The sequence below is a fragment of the Heliangelus exortis genome, chromosome Z (assembly GCF_036169615.1).
Source record: "Heliangelus exortis chromosome Z, bHelExo1.hap1, whole genome shotgun sequence".
Classification (NCBI taxonomy): Eukaryota; Metazoa; Chordata; class Aves; order Apodiformes; family Trochilidae; genus Heliangelus; species Heliangelus exortis.
In genome coordinates, this window is record NC_092454.1 from 72,339,899 (window position 1) to 72,364,589 (window position 24,691).

Consider the following 24,691-nt stretch of genomic DNA (forward strand, 5'->3'; position numbering starts at 1 on the left):
CCCGTGGTTCCCAGCCCATGGCACTGAGTGCCACATCCAGGCTCTTTTGAAATATCTCCAGGGATGGAGAATCCACCCCTTCCCTGGGCAGCCCATTCCAATGCCTGAGCACCCTCTCCAGAAAGAAATTCTTTCTAATATCCAACCTAAACCTCCCCTGGCAGAGCTGGAGCTCTGCCAGGGGAGGTTTAGGTTGGATATTAGGAAGAAATTCTTAAGATCATGGCTTCTTGTCTTACTGATACCTGCCTGGGAGCAGAGCCCGACCTCCCCCTGGCTCCAACCTCCTTTCAGGGAGTTGGAGAGAGTGATGAGGTCTCCCCTGAGCCTCCTCTTCTCCAGCCTCAACACCCCCAGCTCCCTCAGCCTCTCTTCATAGGGCCTGTGCTCGAGTCCCTTCACCAGCCTGGTTGCCCTCCTTTGGACCTGCTCCAGGACCTCGATATCCTTCCTGAGCTGAGGGGCCCAGAACTGGACACAGGACTCAAGCTGTGGCCTCCCCAGGGCTGAGCACAGGGGCAGAATCCCTTCCCTGGACCTGCTGGCCACGCTGTTCCTGAGCCAGCCCAGGATGCCATTGGCCTTCTTGGCCACCTGGGCACACTGCTGGCTCCTGGTCACCTTCCTGGCAATCCAGACTCCAAGGTCCCTCTCTGTCTGGCTGCTCTCAGCCACTCTGTCCCCAGCATGATTTGCCAGACTACATTGGTGTCAAGGCAGTCATACAGCATCAGAGAAACTGGGGGCACTTATTTTCAGGTTTGGCCTTTCCTTTCAGCAGAAAAGGCTGATGCTGAAAAATCTTTCCTAACACCTGAAGGATATGTCAGAATTACAGAAGGAAGCATTTCATCTTATGATGAACCATCTGGCTGGTTGTATCTGGATAGAAGCATACTACTACTCTTCAGGAGGTGGGAATAATGAGAACTCTGACCTGACTGATCAACCATCCTGCTAAACTAGGTGTTAAAGACAGACTACACCAGGTCTTAAGGCAACCAAGAAGTGACAGAAGCCTGGTCCTTTCCAAAGCAGCAGGGAAGCCTCAAATGCTGGCAAGCCTAAGGATGAAATGTGGCCAGTGTAGATGTTACATACCTGAGGTGACACCCTGAGTGAAGGCATGGATGCCACAACAATAGAAAAGAGAACAATAGAAAAGAGAACAATAGAAAAAAGTTATTCATTGGGAGGGAATGCTTGGTAGTAAAAAAATGTAAAAATAAATGAAACAAACAAAATATTCCAGGTGCCATATTCTCTGATATAAGACAGTGTTAAGTTCTGATAAACATCTGCCAATAATAAAGCACAAATCTTGATGTTCTTCTATGCACCCTTTCAAAACAGTCCAAGCTTCTGTTTTATCCTTGTCTATTTTGCAACCCAAATACTAATTTAGTTCTCAAAATGGTGTTTTAACATATAACATGAAATTCATGGGTCTTGCATTCATTAACACACAATTAATCCATGTGATTTACACCAGAAAGGTTCTACCATCCATAAGGAAAAACCCTCCTGTTGCATTTTCAAATGTCCTGAACTCAAACATGTTTTCTTAGCAGTTGTGAAATTTAGAAGATATGATGTAATTTGAGGAAAGATACAGAAAATACACACAGATTATGGAAAACCTAAATAGAAAGTCAGAAACAAATTTCTGCTGAAAGAGTCAAGGATGAGTAACCTACATAGATAGGGCTTCATTGCACAAATGATAACTTTTGGTTAACAATAAATATTTAGATTAAGCTGCTGATAATTCTAGATAGTGCAAACACATCCTACAAAATGTAAGCACTGCTATCATAATTTTGAACAACTAGATTTTGTGATACACTTATGAAAGATTCACAAGAAAGCAGCAAAAATGGGTTTTTTTTGTGTAGATGAAGTTGCACACACATACCAGATAGCTGTTTACCTAGACCTTCAACAGCACTTAGAGGTCCTCAGAACTTCTAAACTGCAGATAAGAATCCTGCCTTAAATTATTTTTATTGTTACATTTTAGGCTTGAAATGCTGCTCAGAAAAAAAAATTAGCTTAACTAGCTGGCAAACAACTCCTTCTGTCTACAAACCATAAAAATGCATGACTGAACATTTTTCTTGGAGTACGAAAACCACAAAACTCCAAAAAAAAGTAAATGGTAACTTTACATAAGTTTTGTTGTAAAATTTGGTTGTAAAATTTTTGTAACGAAAAATTATTTTTCACTTGGACTAATTATCAGCAAATTTAGTGCCAAACACATATAGTTTGAATAATTACAAGCATTTTAAATAGCAGTGTCTAAGAAAAAAGCTTCTCATATACCATAAACATAAGAGCATAATATCATAGCAGTAGCTACACTGGCTTCAGCTTCAAAGTCTTTCATTACAGTCCTGGACCTGAACAGTGACTGAAAGGGGAAAACTAAATAAAATTTAAAAAGGGAAACTATATGCATTATTTTTTTTAAAGAGTTTGCCTAGCTCTTGATCATTTGCATCTGGGCAGCTTCCACAGACAAGATGTGGGATATATTAAAAACCTCTAGTGGGTTTCTATAATGCCAAGTTATCCTTTCACCCCATATAGCATTTTTTCATCTATAAAATCTTGTGGAAAAAAGTTCTACACTTTACCTACACCCAGGGTTAAGAATCATTCTGTTTGCTTGAAGATTTCATTTTCTAGCTTCACCTGATGCTAACTAGTTTTAAGAATCAGCTATGGACACCTGTTTATTTTTGTAGTGTTTCCCTTCATTTTATAGAAATCTCTGCTATCCTATCATCTTAATTTTGTTTCCAAACTGAATAACTGAAGATTGCTTATTTTTCATTATATGGACACTTTTCTACACTTTTACACTACCACTTAAATTAATGCTTCATCTTCTGTCCTTCATTTGAGTGAATTTACCTGCCTTACACCTTGGCCCCTTTACTCCCATGTCTTTCTGGAGCATAAAATGTTTTTTCAGAACCAAGCAGTGGCCTTCATGCTGCACACCATTTTTCAGCCATAACTACGAACAGTCCTAGATGCAGACACTGACAGGAAAACACACTGTTAATTTCAGAAAGTTACTTGGAAGAGACTTAACAGAAGAGTAAAATTATTATAAAGAAAATTGCTTCTGTTCTGGTTCAAACTATAACACCTTTTAGTAAACACCAAACTATAACATCTTCTAGTAACAGTGTGACTGCTTGGGAGCTCTTAGGAATAAAAAAGATGGTATTAGAGAATTCCATTTCACCAGTGATGAAGTTGAGAAGTGCCTATATGAATTCTAAATCAGCTAATTAAGTTATTTGAAGCATTTTCCAAGAAACACAGAATGAAAGAAACACCCTCAGTAAGATTCTTGACCATAATACCTGAGCTTCTCCTAAACACCCAAATCCAGTAGCAAGACACCTGTGTTTATCTCATCAACTAAAAAGATTTGCCCATATCTCTAAAAATGAAGTAGCATGAGAAATAAGACTGCTAAATCAAAATGACCTGTGTACACCTGCTAACTTGTGCTTTTACAGCAAATTTCAAGAGAGGTACTTTCCTCAAAGCTGCAGCTATTGAAATCATTAAATAAAGTGTTTCCAATTTCCTTGGTTATAGCCTGGAAGCATTTAAAATCTCAAAAGGCACAAGAAAATAGGCATATAAATGAATCCCATAACTATAATCCAACTTTCATTATTATTTTTTTTTCCTCTTAAAAAAGAGAGCAAAAAAATAAGAGTGTGGCACCTTACATGCTTTAAACAACGTGGCATTGAGTGTGTCTAAAAAAACTCGGATGGCTAATTCTGCTCATTCCAACCCATCCTGGGATGTGACACAGTAAAGTGTGGTGGAGAAATCCCTGCATCATAGGTGAGGTGGCTGTGGATGCTCAAGAATAGCTGCACTATGACAGCCCTGCTCTCAGATTAATTAGCCTTACTACTCAGGGTACAGAGCCACATGGCTAAACTGAGACTCCTGATGGGATCCTTGGAAAGCAACCTGATGCCTGCCTTCTTCAGTGATTACAGTGGGGATTTCTCCCTCAGCAGGAACCAAGGGTTTAAAACCCTTTTAATCAATTTTACTATAAAACACCTTCCCAATACATTAAATATCATTCCCCTGCCCCTATTTATAAGGCTTAATTTCATATAAGATAGGTCTACAATATTGTTCTACGTGGGACGAGACAAAGCAATGTCGGGGAGTTTAATCTAATAAAGCTGTATGAGGAAGGAAATAAAAAAAAGGAAAAAATGTAATATTAAGCTTGAAATCTACCGTCAACCTGCGCACAAATAGCAAAGCCTTCTCATAAATGGTACTAAGGTTTTGTTAAAATCTGAGAAGAAATAGCCTAATAAAGTAACAGGAACTCAGCTGCTGATAGTCACTGTGTATAGGGATATTTCAAGGGGTAAATTTTTTCAAGCAGTGCAGAGGGAGTTAGATCCATAAATTCCACTAACAATAATGTGTTCCTGTGTTTCAGTGATATTAACTTTTAAGTGATGCTATAACTATTATAACAATCTTGCATTTATGACAGCATTCATCTGCACACTATCTCCCAAACAGAGCTTGTATATAAAAACTGTATTGCTCTTTCACTTGCCTTTAGTAATGATATACTCAAATTTTATGGACATCTGCTCCCAGTTTTCTCAAACTGCCTGTTGGTGCTATGTTTTTTAATGTAACTACTAGGTTTAAATAATTAGTACTGCTGGATATAATCACTAATTTCCTCATAATGCAAAAGGCAACTTAATATTTCTGCATAGCAGATGTAATACACAGTATTACACAGAACTAAATTATTACAAACAGTGCCAGCAGTTTTCTACACACAGTACTTAAGATAATTATAAAAAATCGTCTTCATTACTGCATGCAACCATTTTTTAAACTATTTAATTTGGATAGGTTACAAAATACATTCAAATCACACAGACACAATTACTGCAAACCTGAGAAGCTGTAAAATGTTCCCAACCAAATCCCTTTGACCCTGCTAATGTCTGCTCCTTGCTAATCTAAGGCAAACATTGTCTGTAGCGTGCATTTTTTATGGAATATAAAAAAAAAAAAAAAAAAAAAAAAGGACAGGAAATCCCTTAACAGTTGTTATTGATTCCATCGTTTACCGACTGAAAGTTAAGTGCCGTTTACTAAAGAGAACAGATGCAGATGCTGACAAAAAGGTAAACAATTGTTGCATGGCTTACTGCCAGAATCTAAGCCAATATATTAAACTCCAAGTGAAGCACATTTCCCCTATAGATTGCACTTATTGCCACTTCATTTCCTATGTGCTCTGTCTCTCTATTGCTGTGCCTGGTGCTAAGCTATTTTCAGTCCTTGGGTGACCCCTGAGGCCTGGTGCTACCTCACATAGCCATTAGTGAAGGGAATTGTATGAGTCTGACATGGCCTGAAACCAATTATTTGATATTTTCTTCAGAGTGATGCCCAACTCTTTTGGGAATGAGCAATCATGAAATAATTTACCTCCTGATTTAATTTTTTCCTGCACAAATTAGTTGTAGCCTGAGCTGGCTATACACAGCTGCCTGTGACATATCTCTGCCTTATCAAGATCCTACTTGAAATGATGAAAAAAGGGAAGGGGGGAGGAGAGCTGAGTTGAATAGAATAGGTTGGGGAATCCTGCTTTAAAAAGGCATTGACAAGTTTATCAGATATACTGATCACATGTACTCTCTGCTGATTGAAAGTGACAGAGCGATAAAGCACCATCAGGGCAGCAAAGCAAACCACATGGATGCAAACTGTTATCTGAGTGTTTAAGGGTTTTTTTTTTTAAACACCTGTCTTGCTCTGCAGCTCCCTGTTAGTTCCAGTGAAACCCAGGGGTGCCAGGAGAATCTGATAAGCAGCTTATGCAAACAGTCTACAGGAATTTTCGTCCCCTTTTCAAAAAAAAAAAATAAAAAAAAAAATGGTCACAGATCTAAAGATGGCAAACATTTTCTTATTAGACATCACTATTAGCTTTAGGCTTTTGTAAGTGCTTATGCTATACATCCATACTGTGCATGTGTCAGAAAAATGCAGTGAAGGGGTACCAACTGATGTACAAACAGGGTAAGCATGTATAAATTTGCATATATTTAATCAAGAGAGTGCATCTCTTATAGAAAGAGATGTGTCACTGCCAGTTACTGAACAACCTCAGTGAAGCCTACACTAATCTTTAGGAAGAGATTCACTATACATGAAATTTTAATCAAACCTGCTCCATAGTGTCTCCTCAGCTAAATGAAATCAGTTTTCACCTCAGCATGGAGGTTGACTCCACATCAGGCTGCCAGGTCCTTGCCAAGGCCTTCATTAACACCAAGTGCACAGGTCTGCCAAAAATCTTCACCTGAAATGAGGTTCACTGAGTAACTGATGAAAGGAGAGACCAGTGCTGGAAATGCAGGTTGGAGAACATCTGATCATGCTCTGACACCAAATTTATGTAGTAATCTTGAGGGAAACACCTCACCAATCTGACTCCTTGACAGCAAACAGCTACTTTGTATCTCTGTTTAACTAATTGCAGAGAATTCCTCATATGCTTTTAATTTAATAAATTAAATAAATGCTTTTAGTTTAATAAAACTACATTTACACAGAGATACACATCTCTGAAACTAGAGACTCAACCTGCCCCTTAATTTTCAAAAGTAGATGTATCTTGTAATAAATTACAGGACAATCAGATTCTGCAGTTCATTGTCTGGTATTTTAAAGAAGTAAAATATAAATAAATAAGGGTCTGAATGAAAACTAATTAATGATGAGTCCATTTAAGGAATTTAGCAGCTGGCATTTGATACTTTTCTGATAATTGTATTACTAATTAAATAGCAAGCATTCTTTACATTTCCCTTTCATTAATCAAAATACTTGTACATAGACATTATTTGCAGTTGTTTATATAATTTATGGGTTTTTTTAATAAGTGCTAATCTATAATTGGCAACTTCTGCTGAAGCAGTGACTATAAAGTCTTTTTTAGAGAACTGCAAGAGTTACCCTATGACAAAATGATGCTGTTTGTAATACTGCTCAGAAGGACTGAAACCATTCATTTTTAGAATTTTCTCAGCAACACCAGTGAGTGAGGGAGCCATTAAGTTCCCTGAAGCCTCCACACATGTGCACAAACCCCACCAGAATGTTTAAAAAAATGCATAAAAAAATAAAGGAGCTTGTAGCAAACCAGAGTTCGCATCTGTTTTGAAATAGAGGTGTCCTGGAAGAAAACTAAGAAGTTTTTGCTGAAAGGAAAATTCTGTAGCACCTGGTCTGTCAAACCTTCTCAGAAATTTTAACTTTGGTAAAACTTGCATGTGTTCTCCTGTTAACCATTTAAAACACTTGGCTGATAAAAGAAAAACTCATATTTGAAAGCAGAGTAATTAACATATTTATTTTAATCTGATTTCAATTTCTTTTAACATCTGCAAAGATGAAAAAAAAATTCTGCCAGCTTCCTTTCTGCCCTCTGCATTTACATCCACACTGGAATGGTCGGGTGTCTCACAGGTTGGTTCATTACATCAGACACACTCTATTAAAATTAGATTGTTAAGAACTTTCAACCAATCAGGAATTCCTACCAAGTGTTCATCATTCCTTTGTGTATTCTACACATGAGATTATGTATTTCCTTAAATAATAGATTAAAGTGCTTCTGTCACTTTTGCTTCTATTAGTCCTTGGAATTTCCAAGGTACAGCAGAGGCTGATAGTGACAGCTTTTGTTCTAATAAGAGAAAACACTCAAAAAAAAAAACCTTCTAAAGCTGGAGTAAATACTCATATTTCCTTTTCCTACCTCTTCATATTTCAAAATCCAAGTTAGGCAGTCACCAAAAAGTTCCCATGATTACTTGTACAAGGAATATAAAAATCAGAAGTAAGTCTATGCATACAGAAAAAAGGGCAGACTGTACCATCTGAAAAATTTGTAGAGAAGTTTGGAAGTTCACACCCTTTTAACAAATACTTTGTAGAAAGGGTAGAGCACAGATGAAGGATTAATCATCCATCAGCCCAGATGTAGACATATGAGTTGATGAGGTGGTAGTAGTGTATAAAACACTGAATTTCTGAGTTACAGAATTGCTGAACTTCCCTACAGCAAATCAGGACATCATCCTTGTACTTAAATACAAAGATTTGTATCTTAGCCAGATTGTGATCTGTGCATGAAGCTACTGAGGAAAAAGAAGCTCTTCTTGAAATTCTGAGGCCAGTAACTGATCCAGTTCCAGACAGTCTGCAACATTCAGGGGCAACAAAAACCTCCAGAGCACTAACTGATAAATTTCTAAATAAAAGTTGGACTGGGTTACAACCAACTCTGTTCTCCCTAGATCAGACAGACAGAAGTATCTCCATTGCCTTGCTATATTCTGCAAATGTAGTGAAAAGAACCATAAAATGACTGAAAGCACTGCTTGTCAAATACTCCTTAGCTACATCAGCCCCTTGATTGAAGGTGAAAGAATATTTAAAATTTCTAAGCCTAACACACAATGAAAGGAGATTTATGCTCAAACTTAGCATGTAAAATCCATCTTATGGATATGACACACGTCCAATTTAAATATACATAAGTTTTTGCAAAACAATCTGTTTGGCTTTTTTTTTTAACTAAAATAATTTTGCCCTTTTCCAAGTAAATTTTTCCCTGAATACACATTTTGTGACAGAAGACCTTCTTTGTTTTGATTAAAATCATGAGGAGCACCTAATTATCATGTGGTTATTGATGCACATATTGAAAAGACCCCTGTTACAACTTTTCTTCCATCAATATTGCAGGAGCCTATTTAAAAGATATCTTTAAAGTCTTCTCCTATTTGCCATAGTTCTACATACTTTTCTTCACACACGTATTTATTCTGAAGTAGGAAAGCTTAGCTTCATAATTCTCCCTCAGATTTTGAAACTTTTTATTACTGAACAGAATCTATGGCATATAAATCTAAAAATGACATTTGACCACTCAAAAAGTATCAGAACTGAGAGTAAATCACTTTCATCTTTTTAACTTGGGAGGAGAATGCAATAATTAAGAGGCCATGGTGAGCTAAATGCTCTCTTCAAGCTGAGGAAGAACATGCAGGTGTGCTGAGAGCAAAAAGGAAGATAATTAGTTGGAGTTTGCTAATTGCAAACATTTTGAAAGCAAAAAAATCAAATTCCCAAGAAAAGAATTTTACTACTTTCAACCTCAACAGAATCCAGAAGAGAGATTTGAGCTCCTGTTGGAAAAGATGAAGTGAAAGAACTTCATGAGGACAAAACAATATGAAAAAAGCATAACCCAGAAAAACATCAAGAATATAATTAAAAAAAATATATAAATAACTTGAAAATTAAGCTGTCTTTTATTTATTAAATAAGACCATGATGATAAAATTCTGGGCTGGGTCAGCTTTTCAATGTGACAAGGACTCAACATTAATGACATTTCCCTGCCTGTCTTCATATTGTGGGCTTAATAAGTAATTTCAAGAAATTGCTCTAAGAAGAAGGCATGCTACCAGCTTTGAAATTCTGTCAGTTTAATTGACATTTCAGTAAGTTAGATTTTGTTATCTTACCCCCTACCATAAGCTTAAAAAGTAACAGCTTAATGCCTTGTAATCTTTACAAAAATGTCATTCTCCCACTAGAAACACATTTATGGTCCTAAGGTATTATGTTCATATGGCCTTTCAAAGAGTATCTCTTTTTTTATTAAAACTTCAGCTCTCTATGCTCAAACAGATGGTTTTATTTTCTCCTCAGCACCACTCATATTTCCTTTCAATATAATTGTGCAGTAGAAATCAAACACAAGACTTGCAAGGATAAGGAATAAATAATATCTGACAAAGAGGCTATGAAACACATTGTTTCCTATATTAAATGGAAAGACATTTATTTTGTTTCCCCTAAGTAACAGGATCTTGGGTTTGGGCTGTCAAAATTGTATAGGCTTCCCAAGACAAAAAGACAGCTCCAGAAATCCGTGCCGTATCTCTGTGTCCACTGGTTTTAGATTTTTAACTTCCTATTACAAAATTCCTGCCAACACAGTCTGGCCCATTATTTTAAACAGATTAATACTGCCCCTGTTGAATATTTAAATATTTACATATTGTTAGGTTCAGAACAAAAAAACCCAAAAAACAAACAAACAAAAAAACCCAAAAAACCAAAACCAAAACAAAAAAATTAGGTATCTCTGGTATCTATAAAGTAAAACATCTAATGATGACATCTGCATTTTCACTCAATCCATGTGCAGTACCCAACCCATTTTTGCTGAAGTCTGCATGTTTTCTGTGAAGTTTATATATGCACAAGAAAGAAGAGATCCATGGTTTTACTGGAAACACATTACTTCCCCATCTTCCATGGATGCAAAACGTAGGATTTTCCACTTCACCTGTGTAAGCTCTATAGATTTTGCCCTGTGCAAAGCAGCTCAAGGAGTCAGTAGCTGCAAAGTCCAGACAGACATAATTATTTTCAGAACCTGTCCCATATTTTTCTTTACACAGGCCCCTAAAACTCTGTTCCTAAAAAAGGGTATGTAGGCAGGCACTCTGGAGCAGAAATAGAAGTTATTGCTGTTGTGCAGAAAAAGAAACAAAACCAACATGTCCATCAGAAAGGATAAGCAGGTTATTGTGGACCTGCTGAAGTAGGAAAAAAGTAGAAGGATGCAAAAGGAAAACAGGAGAGTGAAATTCTAATTTCTGTTATCATTATTACAATAGGTATGTAGATCTGAAAATATTTTTAAAACTTGTATCAGTGAAAAAGCCTCCAAACAAATTTCCACAAATAAATTCCAAATTTTTGTATTTCTAAGATGTTTGGTTCCTCAAAACACGTTATAAATGAAAACTTGCTTGTATTAATGCAAGGGCCTGGGCAATATAATTAACTTCAGCTGCTGAGGCAAGGTGTGATACTGGGCATTATAAGCTGTAAATCCACATGGGCCTCACCAGACCTTCAGAAAGATGCAACAGGACTTTCTGTGACAGAACAGCAGTAAAACAAGTGACTCAGAAACTTTCCTCCTTCCTCCTAATACTTGTAGAAAGGCAGATTTCAGCAATGGATAACAGGTAAGAGAAGATGATGGAAAAGCAACTGTAACTCCAACATAAACATTGTATAGTTTTATACAATATAGATTATATATATATTTTATACAATATAGATTATATGTAGATTATACAATACACATTGTATAATCTATAGATTGTAAATCTATAACAGATTGTAATCTGGCCATACATCCCAAAAAAGGTGCAAAGGAATAGTTATTACATGAAACCAAGGCTGGAATTCTTTAATTTCCAGATATAAATACAATATACTAAAGTTATTGAGTCCTAATTATTCCCAGACATAAATAACTGGTTTGCTTGTGGGTTGTTTTTTTCTCATCGTGGTCACTGAACTATTTCAGGCATATGTTGGACACATAAAACAAAGATGGTAAAAGATTGTTTGCAGGCAATAATTGTGGCTCAAGAGATCACAAACTGGCAGAATTTAAATTAAATGGAATTATAAGAGCCACTTGGAAACTATGGTTGAAAGATTTCTTCTTATTTCAAAGAGAAAAAACAATAAACTAGGGGAAATAAAGACGTGCAAAACAATCTAGAGTATAAATCAAATTTAAGTCAAATATGCAAAAAAACCTCTTAATATTTCAAGTTAAGTGGACAGCAAATTGCTGGGAATACTTAAGAATAAGTAACATCAAATAGGTTTTCCTTACCAATTACTTTCATTTAATGTCCCCAAGTTACTTTCATTTCAACAAGTTAGTCCAAAACCTTTTTCTCCTCTTGCTGCATATCCCACTGCACAAATGTAACTCCTCTAAATAATATTTTATTCTGTTCAAGTTTAGGTGTATGCTATACTCACATTAGGTGTTCCATGAACACAATATATTCCTTAGGAATTCACAAAGCTTTAAAAATAATAAATTAGAAATACAATTATTTACATGACAGTTTTCACTTGAAAATATCTTTAGAGTAGAATGGGAGTTGGTCACATTCTGGAGAAGGAAAAGTGGCAAGGAGCCTGCTGGACACCTAAGTAAGAGAATGGTATACTGAGGTAAAACAGGAATATTAAAATACATCCATCCAAATACTTTAATCTGTAGCTAAAAATGTACTTAGTCAAATTTGCATCACTTCATTGTACCTCCACTTTGTAGCAATATTTTCTTTAAAATAATGTACCTACTGATATTGATGAACACACTATGCATTGCCTCAGATCTCAAAACCAAGCCATTTTTAAGATTTTTTAAATTATTAATTACATAAATACAGTACAAATACATTTTGTTGGCAAATGGTATTAGATTTGAGAATCTATCTAAGGGTGTCTGGCAAGTTTATGATTAAGTGAGAATATTAAGCCAACGAATCTGAATGCCACAAAAAAAACCCCTCAAGGCTCTAATATCTGTTTAGTTTTAATCATAGGAAATTTAAAAATAGGTTAATCAGTTTGCACATGTATTTCCACACTCTCTGAGTATATTTATATAAATAATAAAAAATAAACTCAAAGGAAAACTTCCACTAATACATAAAATGTGCATAATTTCACGGGTTTTAAGTTTCTATGGCTGATGTCTTATCACTCCTAAGAGTAGCTGTTTCTTCATCTAAAGGAGATGGAGGATTAAGATAGGTTAGTAATGCCTGATTAAACTAGCTTAACATTTTTCTAAACAAAGCAACATGAAAATGTTCAAAAGGTAAAAGTACAATACACATTTAACAGAGATACTGCAAATAATTTCTAAGAAATACCACACTGGGAATTTGAAGCAGAAAATCAAACCAGATAAGCTGAAAACCAGCTGCCCGCATGACTCTTTCCATGCTAGGTGTGTTAACAGATAAACAACATTCTTGGTGTTTTTAAAAGTATTTTAACATGACACAAACTTGTGAAGGACAGATATGATGAACAGCGTAGGAAGGCTGAAAAAACATCTTAAAAAACTCCACCAAAAAATATTTGTGGGGAGATTGGTAACATTCCTTGGGTATTATTTTAGAAGATTGGAATTGCTGACGATGTGCTGAGAGTAGACAGAGAGATGATGACACATGCTAGCCAAAAACCTATTAAAATAACAGAGCTAAACACTAGAGGCTGAATCCTGCACTGCTAAAGATAGTAAGAGTACCTGATTCAACTGGGAACATGACTGAATCATAGAATCCTAGAATTGGCTGGGTTGGAAGGGACCTCAGAGCTCATCAAGTCCAACCCTTGCTCCACTCCCCCCGTGGTTCCCAGCCCATGGCACTGAGTGCCACATCCAGGCTCTTTGGAAATATCTCCAGGGATGGAGAATCCACCCCTTCCCTGGGCAGCCCATTCCAATGGCTGAGCACCCTCTCCAGAAAGAAATTCTTACTAATGTCCAACCTAAACCTCCCCTGACACAACTTGAGACCTCTTGTGCCCTCTTGTCTTGCTGAGAGTTGCCTGGGAAAAGAGCCCAACCCCCCCTGGCTCCAACCTCCTTTCAGGGAGTTGGAGAGAGTGATGAGGTCTCCCCTGAGCCTCCTCTTCTCCAGCCTCAACACCCCCAGCTCCCTCAGCCCTTCCTCACAGGACTTGTGCTGGATCCCTTCCCAGCCTCCTTGCTCTTCTCTGGACCTGCTCCAGCACCTCAAGCTCCTTCCTGAGCTGAGGGGCCCAGAACTGGACATAGGACTCAAGCTGTGGCCTCCCCAGGGCTGAGCACAGGGGCAGAATCCCTTCCCTGGACCTGCTGGCCACGCTGTTCCTGAGCCAGCCCAGGATGCCATTGGCCTTCTTGGCCACCTGGGCACACTGCTGGCTCCTCTTCAGCTTCCTGGCAATCCAGACTCCCAGCTCCCTTTCTGCCACTCTGTGCCCAGCCTGGAGCTCCCCATGGGGTTGTTGTGTTGAACCTCATCCCGTTGGGATCAGCCCAACTCTCCAGTCTGTCCAGGTCCCTCTGCAGAGCCCTCCTGCCTTCCAGCTGATCCACACTCCCCCCAGCTTGGTGTCATCTGTGAATTTGCTGATGATGAACTCAATCCCCTCATCTAAATCCTCACTAAAGATATTAAACAGCACTGGGCCCAACACTGATCCCTGGGGGACACCACAGCCACCATTTTGATGCAGCCCCGTTCAGCACCACTCTCTGGGCCCGTTCCAGCCAGTTCCTAACCCAGCACAGAGTGCTCCTGCCTGATCCATGGACTGACAGCTTTTCCAGGAGAATCCTATGGGAGACGGTGTCAAAGGCCTTGCTGAAGTCCAGGTAGAGCACATCCACAGCCTTCCCCTCATCCCCCAGGCAGTCCCCTGATAATAAAAGGAGATCAGGTTGGTCAGACAGGACCTGCCCTTCCTAACCCCGTGCTGGCTGGGTCTGATCCCTTCTCCATCCTGCAGGTGCTGTGTGATTACACTGAGGATGATCTGTTCCATAACCCTGCCAGGCACAGAGGTCAGGCTGACGGGCCTGGAGTTTTCCAGGTTCTCCTTCCAGCCCTTTTTGCGTGACATTCCCCAACTTCCAATCAATAGAGTTACAAAATATATTGAGTTGGCAATCAAAGATGCCAAGTTCCAAAGATTTTTTCTCTTGCCACATACCATTTGCCAGTTTCTCCCTCAAAACGCGCTCATCCTCAATCCTGATAAATGGATACAATCTCATTGCAGCTCTCAACACATAACTGCTTTAATACAATGTGAAAAAGTTAATTCCTTAATTCCCAAATAGATTGCTATATATGAAATATTTAAAAGATTTCTAACTCTGTAAAACCTTGCCATTGGCTAATCATATTTTCACAAAAGAAGCAGGTTATCTACATAACACATTGTTTCATTATTTTCTGTTATTTTTTCTTCTTCTATATAGTACCATATATTACAGAATTTGTTATGGAAACAAAACAAACCAATGCAAAACAACAAAACAAAAACTGGATTTCCCTGAGGGTAGACTGAGAAAATACAAACATTTTTTTACCTCTGGGATAAAATCCCCAAGTGAATGCCCTAGATTAAATCTGTTCTGAAATATGCTGGTTTGGTGGTTTCCAGAGGGCAACATCCACCAAAAATAAGAAACATATTGGTAAAAATACTTTACAGCTAAGAAAAAAAACCTCCTTCCGTTTGTCCTCTTCCCTCCATATTCCAGTATGCTTCCTTTTGATACTCAGCAAACTGGGTATCATTGTCAAGGCAACCTATGAAAGGTACCTTTCCACTTAACCAATGTATAAATAATATAAATAAATATAAATATAAATATAAATATAAATATAAATATAAATATAAATATAAATATAAATATAAATATAAATATAAATATAAATATAAATATAAATATAAATATAAATATAAATATAAATATAAATATATATAAGTACAGAGTTCCACTCTGAACTGTGGGCAGGCAGCAAAGCCATCAGAACTTAGTAAGAGTTCCAAGCAGGAAAAGCCACTTGACATTAAGAACTTGTCTACCATTATCAACCTCCCAAAAGAATTATTCTGTAGAACTTTTCCAGAAGAGTTATTCCAGTGTGTACAATTTAAATCCAAAGAAAAAGTGCCTCTTTCTGACTCACTGTGTTACGAATGTAGTACATTTGAACACTTGGAAGACAGAAATCTCTTTTTAGAAAAGATTTAGATTTATAATATTTATTAAATAATATATTTTTAAACAATACAACTACAAATTTTGCTTGAGTTGATTAATGATACTAAGTAACATCCTATGATGTGCCCATAAAATGACAAAAACAAAAAAATCCCATGCAACTTCACAGCCCTGACTTCCCATTTTTCTCTAGCCTGATGACTTTGTTACTGTGGTTTTACTAATTGGCTGTTCCAGCCTAATCACCTAGAAGTCTGATTCTGCAGAAAAGTACCAAGAGAGGCTGCAGGCAAATCAATTCTTGCCTCCCATACCAACCTCTTGAAGTAAAAATACATGAAGTACTACAGAGTGAAGAGGTGAAGACATGAGCGTGACAGCCACTGTGAAGAAAGTAATTTTGAGGATTAAATGGTATTGACAAAAAACACCCCTAAACACCTCTCATGGGTGCTAAGGGGACAGCTTCTGTGCCTGTAAATCTGACCTTTAACACACTTTGAATTAAAATAAAAATCTTCTGTTACCCATGAATCTTCACCACCTATGAAATACAGGGATTTATTTTTCAAATTAATTGCAGCGAATGCTTAAAAAGTAGCAAGCTGGTGCTAAGATTGACTCTGCGTATTTTCCTCTCCTCCTTTGAATAAACTTTAGAATTGTGCACTGGAAATCTGTCCTCATAGATGTGATAGCACCAAAACACACAAAGACACATCCTGTGGCAAAAAAAAATAAAAATTAAGCAGAGGAAAATCACTGTCTGAAGAACTGTGGTCTTCCTTCTTGTAATACAGAAGAATTGATAGGTGGAGCTTTTTAGAGAGCCATCTCTGTGGTCACATTATCTCCTTATCTTAGAGGTAAAATGGAGATATCTGAACTTCCCCATCTTTGTGAACAGTTTCGAGACTGAAGAAAGTTGAAGTTAAAACTTCCCACTCCCCACCAGTCATTTTTTGTCAGTGAATCTTTTCACTGACCGTGTAACTCAAAAATAAATTTCCTTTTATTTATGACATAACTCTACCTGACTCTTGACAATGCCTGTCCTTGTTTCCACCAACACTCCATCACACTAACATATAAGTTTTACTTTCACATTACTTGTCTACATGCCTTTTCCCTTACCCTTCATGTGTTCCAATATATCCCTCCACATTTCAGCTCCTGTTGAAAATAATTTCTGCATTTCCTCTATTGGAACTTCCAGTTGGCTTCTTACATTAGCATGTACATTGATTTAAAATTCACATGACTATAATTTTATAATTATAATTGACATGGCAAATCACCACTTCACTCATCATTTGTGCATGTTTTATGACCTCAAGACCTATCTTCTGTTTCTGTAATTTCCATATTATTCCAAACCTGTAATATTTTCTATCCGCAAACTACTTCACCTTTATGGAAGGTTGTGTTTAAAAAAAAACAGCTCATGCACAGAGGAGTGCTCAAAACTCTGCACTGAATAAGCAGTTACATAACATCAGTTAATTATATTATGAAAGTTTCCATTCTGCAGGATTTTTTTCTAAAGCTCTGACTCCTCCCTTTACAGTTGTCAGACTCAACAACTGTAAGAACAAAGAATAAAAAAATACCACATTGATACCAGATTCCTTTCCTGCCTTAAATTCCTTAGACAAGAAGAAACTAAGAGATAGCATTAACTCTAATTCACCATCTTTTCACAAGACTCAAAAAGGTAATTTTTATTTTAATGTTTATGAGAACTAGAATCTGTATGGTAATCTTTTGGGTCAGCTCTAAAGCAGGAACTTGTGTCTATTTCACAGTCAGGTTACTGTAAGGACTTTCCTGTAATCTCCCTTAAATTTCTGACAATTTGAAAAAAGTGGGGGCAAAAGACAAAGCAGTCTGTGGGGCTTGAAATCTGGATCAAATAGTTGTTATTCTACTACATATTTCAGCAGTTAGACTGATTTAGTTCAGGTATAAGTTAGGCTGAAAAAAAAAAAAAACAAGCAAAACTACCACATGGCAATATTATCCAGTGAATTATGATGGTGTTTCTATATGCATAAGATGTCTCTCCCTTACTTTAAAACCTTTTTCATCACAATTCACACACAGACTATAATTCAGCTGCAGAAATATGGTTAAAACAGAAAGCAGTTATTAATATTCTCAAGTATCTCTTCACAGGAAGTAAGTATATTGAAAAAACAAACAAACAAACAAAACACAGAGTAATTAAAATAATGTGCAATAAACATAAAAGAAGGCTACTAACCCACAGCATGAACTGTTCCTCTATGCTTCTTTGAGATCTTGTTTGCCTTAACTATATGTAGAGCATTTTCTTTGAACTGCAGCTCACAAAGTCTCTCAAGAAGAAGTGTCATTTCTTCAGTGATGGTATCCAGGTAAGTCTCATTAATAAACTTCAGTGACGAAGAGGGATCAATAGTTCCACTTAGGATATACATATCCTCCTTTATCATGGTGCACAAGGTGGGTATGGAACTTTGGTAACCATGAACCACCTTATCAAAGTTGGTTTCCCCACAACTAGACAAAATACAGTTCTGCAGGAGATCACGGACAAACTTATTCTGCATGTTTTGATACTTTGTTAAGACTTCTGATTCAGGATAAAGAAATAAAAGTTGCTGGATGCACTGGGTTTTAAATTCCATTTGTTGCTGTGAAGCACTGGCACTTGTTTCTTCTTGGCTTTGCAGTCTGTGCACTAAAAATCGTCGAAGATGCAATCTCACATCATCCCAGAGAGATTTCACATCCATAGCTGAATCATCCTCAACAGCATGGAGGGAAGATGTTAACTCAAAAGGAGTCCCACTGGGAGTACAGGGGAATGAGACACCACACTGACTAGAGAGGTCCAGAAGGAAGTGGAGTATCATTTCCTCTTGATTTTGTTCATTCTTCAGCAAGCTTTGCTAACAAAGGTAAATCAAGACAGTGTTTTAGAAGTGTTTCCTTAATTCTACAGCTTTACACTTTACCATTTTTTTCCCCAAACTATCTTTTTAGCAAATAGGAGACTCAAATAAATTGCTGCATAAACAACAGAAACAGAAAAGCCTGTTTCTCCATGGATTTGTGCACCAATTCATCTCCTTGTCTACCTGCTCCAATAACACACATTCCTCTTCCCATCTTTCTTACACTGTCACTCTCTTTTCTCAATCAATTCTAACACACAAGTCAAAGGAAAGCTGTGGAAACCTCATTAGGTAAGCCTTGGCAGCCTGTTTGCTGTGGTCCACATGCACATCTTTGAAAGAAAGCAGTATGAAAAATTACTCAAGATTTGCACAGATAATGAGAGGTTTTGCTCATAAAACCAGACAGGAATTCGTAAAATGAAGCATTGTTGCTTTCTATGTTTTAACTCAGCAGGCAAACATCAAAAAGGCCATTCTAAGGATAAAATAATCTTCCCAGGATGCCCTGAAAGGACTAAAATTGCAAACTTGTTAAGAATTGAGCAGGCTTAGATCACACAGGGCAGAAGAATAATGATAATACACAGATGCTGTCAAGCCATGATGCAGACTGACACATTACCATTATACACATTAATAAAGAAACCTCTTAATACATCTCAGCTGCATGTGTGGGAGAAGAGGAAGGAGGCCAGTTCTCAGGAGAAGGGAAACCACATCAGAATGTGCTGTCCCTGTTTCACCTGAGCCTGAGGAGCTTTGCTCTTGGTCCAGGTCTTGCTCTGACCTTACAGCTGCTTGAAGTCCACGCAGCAAACATCAAGGCCTCTTGTCACAGCTCAGTGTTTCCTACTTGGCCCAGAACCACAAAAAATTAAACAATACTCATTGACTTCTCTTAACATGCATGAAACAAATCATGAAGAGGGTGTGTCTGGTGTGAGTAGAATACAACTCAAGTCCTGTGGTCACTGGACAGTAAAATCTCCTTCCCTCCTTGGAGAAAAAAGCTTGCCTGTTATAAACCCATTTTCCACATCCTCAACATTTTTCCTGCTTCATGTTGGCTTTGGACACAGGCTTATGCCCATCCAATTTTTATCTGTAAAGACCTGCTCTCAGTTCTCCATCACAGCCCCAAGAAAAGTGAGTGAAACTGGTGGCACTCTTGATTTTCTGCGTTCCAGGAGCCAAGCAGGGATGACTTTGGTGAAGCAGGACCTAGAAGCCCTCTCACTTCCTCCCTCACCTCCTATTGCTTCTCCCCAACAGAGAAAAGCTGTGTGGAAATCACACCAGGACAATTCTTTCCACTTTATCACAAATCCTTTATCAAGTCCTTTAGAGACTGAACAGGCTGCCCAGGGGGGTGGGGGAGTCTCCATCCCTGATGTGTTTAAGGTCATTCTGGGGGATATGGTTTAGGGGAAAACTCTGTAGAGGAGGGATGATGGTCCCATGATCCCAAGGGTCTTTTCCAACCTGAAAGATTCCATGATTCTGTGATTACCTGGTTCTCCCAGCTATAATACATCCTATAAAGCCAGGATGGTAAAGAAACTGTCAGCAACCTCCCACCTTCAGAACTACTGATTTATGGAACCTACAGTATTTGAAGAGACCATTCATTTTTTTTCTGTTTTGAAAGGGTTTAAATGAAGTAAACTTTAGTCTGATATTGTATAAATATAATAATTTCCAGATAAAAAAATATTCAATTTTTCTACTGTGGCAAACTTTTAGAAATAGATAATTTATGAAAATATAAAAAAAAGACAAAAAAACCCAACCCTCCCCACCCCAAACCAAAACAAAAACTCCAGTGGGATTTTTTTTCTGCCTCATGTTTTGGAGTCACAAAACTATTCAATATCAGCACTCCTTTATTTCTTATTTGCCAGAATAATAATGAAATTATGAGCCAAATATGCTACTTTCTGCCTCATGCTTTTGAGTCACAAAACTATTCAGTATCAGCACTCCTTTATTTCTTATTTGCCAGAATAATAATGAAATTATGAGCCAAATATGCTGTTAAAAGCATGTGCATGTGACAGAAAGATATATAACTGGTTAAAATCTTAAGTCATACTTATCAATATGCATATACCTAAGCCTGATTACATTTTCTGTAATTATCTGCTGAAGTATTCTATAAAATTCTGTGGTCTCAAAGAGAATGTGCCTCAGTGTGCAATGTGAAACCCCAAACATTAACCACTGTGTTGAAGAGTAAAGTCTCCACAGGTAGAATTCAGAAGTTTCAAGGTTATTTTTTTTATATATCATGCTCAAATACTGTATTCTGAACTGAAGAAAACAAGAGATGCTGTCAACACAGTGAATAGAATTGATGCCTTTGGATGATAAATCCAAAACTGCTGTTTTTTAAGGCTAAGCAGAAACATTTTTATTCATGAAAGAATCTAAGCATTGTTTCAAGCCCTTTGCAACTTAAAATTAAGCATTAAAAACAGGGAGCTTGCAGATCCCATCTTAGACTTGGAGTTACTCAGAAAAAGAGCCCCTGAAGTGAACTTTGAAGCTCTGAAAACATGGTGTCATCAAGTCCCTTTGAACATTGCCTGTATTGACATAGGCTTTTCTATTTAAAAATTAACCTGTAAAAATACTTCAAAAGATGATGCCAAAACTCTTCAAGAGAAAAAGATCCAAATTAGTATCCAGAGGTCTTAGAGACTCACGAAAAGTTCTTTTATATGCATGGAAATTTCAAGACAATAATTTACAGGAAAACATTTGTGGTCTACAAACTGGACCACTACTACTACTACAGATCAGTACCTGCCATGTCAGTAAACAACTCCAGTAAGATGAAGATTTTGTTTAAAATATTTGTTGTCATTATTTCAGCAAGAACAGAATTTAATGAAAATGTATTCATGTATATATTCAGCTTTCATATATTTAGAATTACAGAACAGTACACAGAATGATGAATTTTCACATAATTAATATTTTCAGGCTTCATGAAGAACTTCTCAGCATTCCCATGAGAATTCACAAATGCATGAGAATCCCATGCTAACAGTAAGCCTAAATATAGCACCCCTGCCAAAGCACGTTCAGAGCTTTGCACTGGTATTTTAATTGTTCCAACAGCTTGGAAAATAAACAATATCAACAGCAAAACAAACACACATAAGGGATAACAATTAATAGGGATATTGTCCTGAATTAGAAGGAAGCTTACTATTAGTGAAGATATATTCTATGATACTTAATTAAAAGCTTGCAAGTGAGAAATTAAGTAAGTAATTAGTCCAACGGATGGAAATACACATTTAAGAAAGGTCATACTGTAATAATCTCATTAATGTTGAATATTTTTGAAAATTGTTTACTGCAGACACGTTTGTGGAGCGAAAGATTACCCACAGTGTAACTTCTGACAGATGGATTGCCTGGGCTAATAGATATAAACACTTTTAATCTGTAGTCTGGTCTACACAACAGGCTGGGTTACCCCAGAAGCCATGAGCCTGCAAACACTGCTGCCCAAGTTGCTGAGCTCCACAGATGTTTTCCTCGTAAACTCTGCAGAATGGAGACTCCTCACCCTGCTCTGTTCAGCATCCTGACACGGAGCCATTCTCAAGGCTTTAACTGGACTCCACAGCCCATAACCAGACTGCTGTGCAGTCAGCAAGCTCCTTGAAGAGCCTGGAAACACATTTTGTGTAAGATTCACCCCCAAGCATCCCAGAGATGGGGACATTTCGCCGTTTCCCAAACAAATGCCGCCATCTGGTGTTCAGGTACATGGCCTGAACAGACCTTGGAGAAGGAAGGGAGCAGGGAATGGAGACAACTCCATCACTATTGCCATGCCCTGGACTAAGAGGAATAACAAACCAATTCATAGGTTACCACTTTCTGGGGTTCTCTCATTTTTTCTAGATGGAGCATGACATGTAGCAGCCTGAGACCTTTGAGCAAGGGCCATTATGAACAGCAATATTCATCACCTGTGTTACAAGGGGACAAAAAAAATCACTCCTTCAGCACATGAACATTAATGATTTGGTGGTTCTGGAAATGAATTACACAACCCAATACCCAGGGGATTCAGGGTTGGCTGAGAAATCAACAGCCAGTTTAAAAACAGTGAGTGGTAATTTGATGAATCACAGAATCTTAGAATGGCTTGGGTTGGAAAGGATCCTAAAAGGTTATAGAATCACCCAGGTTGGGAAGGATCTCTGAGATCATCAAGTCCAACCCTTGACCCTGTTCCAACCTCCTTTGATGGAGCTTGAGGTGTAGTGAGGAGGTAAAACAATTTTAGCCTGATGGTGCTCATGCCCTACAAGTAAAATATGATGCAGAAAACCAAAGAACAATCCATGGGCTGCTGCTCACTTGACTCTCACACATATGTACATCCCACAAACCAACATATAGATAGTTCATATTAAAGCTTGCAGGCTGGCATTCATGAGGTGTCATCTTTCACTTATCTAGCCAATCAAATTTCCCAGACATCCATTTCCACATATGCACTCTAAGGTCAACTTATACTAAATACTTGGGATAAAAATGCCTTCTGAAGTGATGGAATTTTTTGCTGAAATAAAATCTGGTTCTGGTTATGTCCAGTTGTACAACTTGCTAGGACACTTGATGCAACACCCATATTTCTAATGAGTAAAAGTAGATAAGAAGTTAATCCTTAAATAATACAGAAAAAGATTTTGTCCCAAGTCTGTCTACTTAAAGCAGGATCAAAAGGAAAAATAAGCCCCTGCTGCAGACATAAAAACAGTAACAAGCCTTATAATAAAATTTCTGACCTATCCTCACCACAGTGAAGAATGAGACCTGAAAAAAAAAACCTAATTAACCTACAGGAAACAAAAAACCCAAACAATCCCACCCACTATATAATCAGTTTTCCCAAACATTAAAGTCTTCATTAAACACTTTTTACCAGGGTCCTAAGGAACTCCATTAGCTCTCCATGGTGTGTGGATGAAGGTCTGAGAGAACTAAAATTGCACTTATTTAGCCACTCGAGGCAGTCAGTTGTGCTCTGGAGTATCTCATCAGCACATATTTCATTTACTTCTGATTGCAGATCTTTAAGACACTTTTCTATGCTAAAAAACAAACAAACAAACAAAAAGCAGTTTTTTTCATAATTAAGATATAGCAAGCATTTTACATACTACATATTTTTAAAAGAAAAATATTTTTGAAATAATGTAACACCAGTCCTTCTTCTGCATAGCTTAAATTACTCTCACAAAGTGAATTTGTAGGATTATCCTTAAAGACAGCAAAGCTAGAGCAAGAATAAATTTCCTTCAGGCCAGATTGTACCATTCTCAACAAAACTAAGTACTGCCTCACTTCTCAAAAAAAATCTTGTACTTTTTAAACAAGTAGCTAGTGAATAAGACATCAGGCAACCTAAAATTGGGTCCTTGGTGCTTAATTAGCTCCCATATTCAAAGGTGAATGTGTCATTTTGCTCTCTTAGCAATCAGCAGTTGTTTTATAATACATAACATGTATTAACAACTTCTTAAAGACCCACTGACACCGCAGAATATGCTGAAAAGAATTTTGAAAGTCAGTTGTGCTGAGAAAGCAGATCTTTCCTTCCTTGTTTTTGTCATTAGAATATTTGATAAAAAACAGTTTGTTTTCAAAGAGCTGATCTACTTCGTAACATTCATCTGGAATCATAATCATGTTTATGAAATCATGTGTGGCTGGTATGGCATTACAGGAATTTCATTTGCAAAAATCACAATAATTGAGTATCCAAAACTATTTAACATGTAATTGAGTGGATACTTACGTGAAAACACACAAGAAAGAAAAATCTAGAAACAATTTAACTTCAGATCTCCTACAAAAACATCTTTTAGGTATTTCAGAACTACTTTTTTTTTTTTTTTAAATTGCTTAATATTTTATATCATTTCAGTTAGAAAAACAGTATTGACAAGTTCTAGGCAGATCTAGGTTTAAT

The 24,691-nt window shown here is 37.3% G+C and overlaps 1 protein-coding gene across 4 annotated transcripts in view; it reads right to left on the reverse strand.

Moving 5' to 3' along the window:
• Nucleotides 1–24,691, reverse strand: part of KIAA0825 (KIAA0825 ortholog) — a 232,423-nt gene that overhangs the window by 171,604 nt on the left and 36,128 nt on the right. For all 4 annotated transcript variants that reach the window (XM_071731888.1, XM_071731889.1, XM_071731887.1 and 1 more), the window contains exons 3-4: nucleotides 23,642–23,810; nucleotides 18,012–18,681 (exon numbers count right to left, since the gene is read on the reverse strand). In XM_071731888.1, the coding sequence (XP_071587989.1) occupies nucleotides 18,012–18,681; nucleotides 23,642–23,810 (839 nt within the window). The remainder of the gene's footprint in view (nucleotides 1–18,011; nucleotides 18,682–23,641; nucleotides 23,811–24,691) is intronic.